General features: G+C 51.8%; 2 protein-coding genes across 2 annotated transcripts in view; one reads left to right on the forward strand and one right to left on the reverse strand.

Annotated features, from left to right (window-relative positions):
- ART1 (ADP-ribosyltransferase 1) overlaps positions 1-4,089 on the forward strand; it is a 12,999-nt gene extending 8,910 nt beyond the window's left edge. Inside the window, exons 4-5 of the mRNA XM_014540460.1 lie at positions 623-664; positions 3,678-4,089. Coding sequence (XP_014395946.1) covers positions 623-664; positions 3,678-3,775 — 140 coding nt within the window. The 3' untranslated portion in view covers positions 3,776-4,089. The remainder of the gene's footprint in view (positions 1-622; positions 665-3,677) is intronic.
- Positions 4,090-4,185: 96 nt separating this feature from the next.
- Positions 4,186-6,599, reverse strand: part of CHRNA10 (cholinergic receptor, nicotinic, alpha 10 (neuronal)) — a 6,769-nt gene continuing 4,355 nt past the window's right edge. Inside the window, exon 4 of the mRNA XM_014540379.1 lies at positions 4,186-5,868. Within this exon, the coding sequence (XP_014395865.1) occupies positions 5,188-5,868 (681 nt within the window). The 3' untranslated portion in view covers positions 4,186-5,187. The remainder of the gene's footprint in view (positions 5,869-6,599) is intronic.

Below are 6,599 nucleotides of genomic sequence, written 5' to 3' on the forward strand. Positions count from 1 at the left end.
GGGGAGACTGCATGTGGGTGCTGTGCCCCTAAGGTCCAGTTCAGGCTGTGGCAGGTCTCAGATACTCTTCCTGTCCATCCCCCTGGGACCAGCCAAAGGAGAAATCATGAGGATGGGCCCAGGTTCCTAATCTGTGGAAACTGTGGGCTACTGGTCCTGGCTGAGCAATGCCCAGGGGCTGGCAAGGCCGTTTTCATAGTTAGAGGCAGACTGTCTGCTGGAACTGGGGACCACATCTACCAGGGGAAAATGTCCTGTGTGGCTTCAGTCCCCACCTTGGACATGAGGGCGTGAGATGCCAGAGGTGAGGAAGACATGCACAGAACATAAACTAGCCTGTGCTTGCCTGGGATGGGCTCAGAGATGCAGAGGTGGGTGTGGCAGGGAGACGAGGGAGCAGCAGGAGTACGTAGAACAGGCCTGGTTTTTGAGGGCTGGCTCTCTTCTGGCCCCGCTGCCCACAAATCAAGTCAAACCTGGGCAAGGGAGGTGTCACCAGAAGGAAGCAGAATTTGAGGAGAAAGTACCAGCTTTCCTAGAGCAAGTGAGGGGTGGCCCACAGGGCCACTTCCCATCCTTAGGACTATTAGGTCTTTGATTCTTTTCTGTTTCTTCTCTACAGACAAGCAGTGCAAGTCTAGGTCCTGCCGACTAGAAAACTCAGGTAGGGCTGCAGGCCTCTGGGACAGGGGCTGCGTTGGGGGATGCACAGGCTGCCCTGGGTGGCTCCTTTATAAGAAAAACCACCCTCTTCTAATGAAAAAGAAAAAATAAATTAACCCTCTAGAGCAGACACCTGTGGGGATTGCTAACCTCTCCCAGGGGATGTAAGGGGCAGTGGCTGGGCGAGCTGTCACACCTGCCCCCTCTCTGGGCCTCCCTCCCTCACAGGAGACAGCTGATCAGACCCCAGAGAGGTCCTTCTCGCAGAGGTGATGGAGGGCAGGGCCGATCTCACACAGTCCTCCCCGGGCCTTCTCTTCCCTCACCTGTCCCCATGACTGCCCTCAGCGCTCCCTCAGACCACCTTCCAAGGTGGAGGCTGGTATTAGAGACCTAGACTCTAGTCCAGGCCCTGCCCTAACTCTCTTTGGTGACCAATTTTTCCTCTCTGGGCCTCAGTTTCCCTATCTGTATAAAAAACCAATCGGATTAGATGATTCCCAGGTCACTTTCAGCCATGACTTCCCTTCCCTTCAACACCTGCTGGGCCAGGGCCCACCTGGGCCACCGCTTCTCTAGTTGGGAACAGGCTTTTCCAAGGGAACCTATTGGAACAGGCCATTCCCAGGGAAGAAACCACAGCTGCCCTCCTCGTGGGTCTCTCCTCCCTCCCTCTGGGCTCTGTGAACAGTGGACAAAAAGGAGCCCCAGCCTCCACTGTGTCCTCATCATTCTCCATGACACAGCACCACTCAGAGTTCCAGGCGCACCAGGCCATGAATCCACACCAAGAGCCAGCTGTGGGTACTGTCATCACCCCTGTTCTACAAATGAGGGAACTAGGGTACAGAGAAGTGAATCAACCAGCCCTACACCACACAGCTAGTAAGGGGTGAGGTTCAGACAGACTGACCCTAGAGCCAAACTCTGAACCACCATTCCAGGCTGGCCCCTCCTCCCCGCAACCATTTCACTTTATCCTTTACTGCACAGTAATCTATCGGAAGGAGGCGGAACAGGGAGTATTACCCTCATTATAAAGTAAAGTGAGACCCAGAGACGGAAGTGACTTTCCCAAGGTGACAGAATGAGTTAGTGTCAGAGCCAGGGCCAGAAGCCAGGTCGCCAGCCTCCAACCTGCTTCTTTGAGATGTTTTTTTAAAGTATATTTTTATTGATTTCAGAGAGGAAGGGAGAGGGAGAGAGAGAGAGAAACATCAACGATAAGAATCATTCATTGGCTGCCTCCTGCATGCCCCACGCTGGGGATCGAGCCCGAAACCTGGGCATATGCCCTGACCTGGAATCCAACTAAGACCTCCTGGTTCGTAAGTCAACGCTCAACTCTTGAGCAACGCTATCCAGGCGCTTGAGTTTTGATAATGAAATTTCATGCACTGGAAAAGTTTAAGATCTCCCCCACCTCTGGCCCACCAGCACCTCTCCTACCAGGGTTTGGGCAGAGAAGCTAAGATCAGCATCACTAGTTCCCATTCAGATCTCCACCCGTTTCACCCACCCTGTGATGCCTCATGTGTGTCCATAGGAGGCAGGAAGATAGACCTAATCACCCTGGTATGTCCTAGTCTCTTCATCTCTGTTTGCCTTCTTCCTTAAATTCTTTTTTTAAATTAAATTTATTGGGGTGACATTGGTTAATAAGATTATTTAGGTTTCAAGTGTACATTTCTACGATACATGGTCTGTGTACTGCACTGCCTGCCCACCAGCCAAAGTCAAATCACCTCTCATCGCCATACACTTGACCCTTTTACCCTTTACTACCCCCACTCCCTTCCCTCTGGTAACCACTGCACTGTTGTCTGTGCACATGAGTTTTTGTTTGTTCATTTCAGTTTTATATCTCACATATGAGTAAATTCATGGTTCTTTTTAAAAAATTTATCTTTATTGTTGAAAGTATTACAGATGTCACCCTTTTTCCTCCCACTGACCCCTTCCACCCCACTCCCCCCCTCCCATGTTTTTTTTAAATTTTTTAAAGACTTCAGAGAGAGAGAGGGAGAGATAGAAACATCAATGATGAGAGAGAATCATTGATTGGCTGCTTCTTGCATGCCCCCTCCTGGGGATCGAGCCCACAACACGGGAATGTGCCCTTGACCGGAATCGAACCCAGGATCTTTCAGTCCCCAGGCCGACACTCTATCCACTGAGCCAAACCAGCTAGGGTCCCCCATATGGTTCTTAACTTTTTTCTGACTGACTTATTTCACTTAGCATAATAATTCTATCCACGTTGTTGCAAATGGCAGTATTTCATCTTTTCTTATGTATTCCATTGTATATATATACCACACCCTCTTTATCCAATCATCTATCAAAGGACGATTTCTTTCCATGTCTTGGCCACTGTGAATAATGCTGCAGTGAAGATAAGGGTGCATCTATCTTTGTGAATAAATGTTTTCAAAATTTTCAGGTAAATACCCAAAAAAAGGGGTTGCTGGGTCATATGGTAACTCTATTCCTAATTTTTTGAGGAGCCTCCATACTGTTTTCCACAGTGGCTGCACCAGTTTACATTCACACCAACAGTAAATGAGGGTTCCTTTTTCTCCACAATCTCTCCAACACTTATTACTTGTGTTGATAACAGCCGTTCTAACAGGTGTGAGGTGGCATTTCATTGTAGTTTTGATTTCATTTCCTAATAGCTAGTGAAGTTGAGCACCTTTTCATATATCTGTTGGCCGTTTGTATGTCTTCTTGAGAGAGGTATCTGCTCAGGTCATCTGCCTATTTTTTAAATTAGATTGTTTGCTTGCTGTTGAGTTGTCTGAGTTCTTTATATATTTTGGATAATAACCCCGTGTCAAAGCTGTTGTTTGCAAATATCGTCTCCCAACCTCTCTAAATTCTTGCTCTTCATCTCTGTCTCCCATCGCACTGTAGGCACCAGTGTTTCCAGCTCACCCTGCTTGTTTTTTGTCTTGTTTCTTTGTGTAACTCACTTCACCCCCAAATATCTCTCTTCCTCTGTTTCCCTGCAGCCATGGGTCAGGGCCCTCTGTCTACAGTCTGGTCCCTTCCTCTGCTCCTCTGGTTCCTGGTCGGGGGAGTCTTCCCAGAGAGTCCAGGCCTCCTCTGACCCATCAGACTCTGAACAGCCCTGCCTGCCACCTCTGCCCAACATGAGGACGTCGGCCACATGTGTGCTTTACTATAAGCGTAGCCAAGATCCGTAGAAATGCCACCTGCAGGGAACTCTGGGACCTTCTCTGGCAGCTGCCAGGCCTGATGGTGGAGAGATAGAATTTTGGGCCTGAACTTTACCCAGTGCTCTAGGAGTGAGACATTGAAGAGAGGTAGGGGGACTCCAGGACAGGCAACAACTCACTTGGAGGTAGAAGATGAAACTCGTTTGGGCGTGGAGGTGCTGGGAGGAAAGCACGTGCCATTGTACTTGCTGGTGTCACTCACATGCCTCACCGGGACAACTGGAAATTCACTCCTATTCACGCCTCCAGGGAGCTTTCTCTGACCTCTCTGACCCTGCTGGGTTAGGGTGCTGCCTCTGTGCTCTGCAGGTCCTGGGAGCTTCTCTACACCACAGGTCCATGTCTCTTGTCCGTGACAGACTGTGAGCTTCCTGAGGTCAGGGACTGGGTTGAGGCAAAGAGGTAGATGCTGGGAAGCATGTGAAAGTCAGAAAGGAACAAATACCTGTGAACAGCTGGTCCCTGCATGGCCCTCCCTTGGATACTTTCAAGTCCTCTGAACGTCAGTGTGGGGGAATGCGATGGACAGAAGCGAACCCAGAGAGAGGAGAGCAGGAAAGACAGCAGAGAGCTTGCTTTAGGCCCTTTGCGGGGTCTTGGTCAAATCCATCATTTTCTTGTCAGCAAAGATGTAATTCCTGCTCTCACCCATGAGTCCTAAGGTTCCTGTTTCTAGACAGACAAACCTGGATCCCCATCTCCCATCACCATGGGCCCCAAGGGTAAGACAGGACATCGAGGAGGTACCAGGCACACACTCCCTTTATGAGGAATTGGGGCTTTGGGGCCAAATCTTTGTGTGGCCTCCTGCTCTGGAAACTAGATCATAAATCTGAATCCCCAAACCCCTTTCCTGAGCCCCTAGACAGGGACAGGCAAGACCAAGCTCCTATAACAGCAGCCACTGAGGAAGGAAGAGAAGGCAGGCAATGTTGCAGTTCTGTTTCGCATATAACTTGCACTCTCCCCACTGAAAACTCTAACATTCATTAATGAAGTTCAATTCTGTCCCTCTAGGACTGCACTTTGACCTTGAACCTTCTTAGAGTTCGTCCCCTATAGGAATTAAGGGAGTGGCAAGCTCTAGATTTTTCTTAGAGATCAGGATACACAGACAACAAGTGCTCCCTCGTGGTTTGTGAAGTCAGCAGTGCTGACCCTGAAAGAGGGTGTCCCAGGCTCTAGGGTGCAGTAGGGAGAGATTAGATGGCCTATCTGAGGGCCAGCAACCACCTGGTCTTCCCATCCCTGTCGCGTTGCTGTGGCTGCAGCAGACCCCGATTCACAGCGCCTGCACGAGCACCAGGAGGCTCATAACCAGGGCCATGGAGAAGAAGATGCCCAGGAAGAAGCGATCCATCACACGGGCCAGGCGTTTCCAGTCCTCGTGGCGGTGCTGGGCAGCCCGGTGGCTGCGGAAGGTGTTAGCAATGGTGGCTACATGGTGCAGCAGCTCTTCCTGATGGCACAGACACCGGGGCTCATGGCAAGGGCCTGCTGGGGGGCCAGCCCCTCCCTCAGGAGGCTGGGGGCTGGGGGGTGACTCGTGCCGTCTAGACTTCCCACAGGGCTCCCCTCGTTCTCGCACGCACAGGCCCCGTGCCAGGTATCCCAGTAGGAAAGCCCGAGCCCAGGCCGGCACTGGACGGGCACTGGGACCACAGTAATGCAAGTTCATGATAAGGATAGTGAGCGCTGTGGAGAAGGTGACCATGGTCATGGTGGCCATGTAGTACTTCCCTGCAAAAGACAGAGCGAGCGGGGGCCCAGAAAAAGAGCTCAGGGGGCCTGAGCTCCCCAGCCCCCGCAGCATGAACAGGAACCCACCATGAGGCTGTCGGACCCTCCAAGCCCAATGGATGAAAGAGGAAGGAGGTAAGGGCCAAGTCTCCCCAGTCTGCATTCCCACAAGTGGGTTCTCAGAAGCCAAGTGCTCGCTGATTTCCCCCCTCACTGCTGGAGGCTGCGTTTACCCACAAGTCACCTCTCTCATGGTTATGCCATGACATGGGGCCAGTGACGGATCCTTTCAGTACAGGGGGCCATACAACAGAACCTGCCCGTCGGTCTGTGGAGATGCTTCCCTGGGTTAATTAAGGTCCATTGCTTAGCACAGTGCTTGGCACAGTGAACACTCAGGACACTTGGCCGGTCATTATGACGCTGGGGGCAGACCTCCCTCCATCAGGTTCTTGAGAAAAGACTCTTTCCTCTGCCCCTTCCTGTAAGGCAGTGGTTCGCAACCTTGGCTGCACATTAGAATCACCTGGGAATCTTTTTAAAATCCTGATTTCTGGGCCCCATCCTCCGGAAATTCTGTTTCTTTGTTACTAATGTTGTGGCCTCACCCCATAACAAAGAAACAGAATTTCCGGAGGATGAGGCCCAGAAATCAGGATTTTAAAGATTCCCAGGTGATTCTAACGTGCAGCCAAGGCTGAGAACCACTGCTGTAAGGGAGGGTGTCCTCCCTGGAAGGGGCTTACTCCTTTCCCCTCAGTCTCGGGAACAGGCATGCTCCCAGGACGACCCCCTCACACACTGAAGCGGGGCCACTCTGGCGACCGGGGCCCCGTCCCCGCACTGGTGGGGACCCGCACGCATCAGCCGGAGTGGGGAAGGGAGGCCATTCTCTCGGAGGGGACGGCTCTTCCCCGCTCCCCCTACGCCCGCACCCCCACTGGCCGGGCCCTC

The sequence above is a fragment of the Myotis brandtii genome, unplaced genomic scaffold, assembly GCF_000412655.1.
Source record: "Myotis brandtii unplaced genomic scaffold, ASM41265v1 scaffold244, whole genome shotgun sequence".
Taxonomy (NCBI): domain Eukaryota; kingdom Metazoa; phylum Chordata; class Mammalia; order Chiroptera; family Vespertilionidae; genus Myotis; species Myotis brandtii.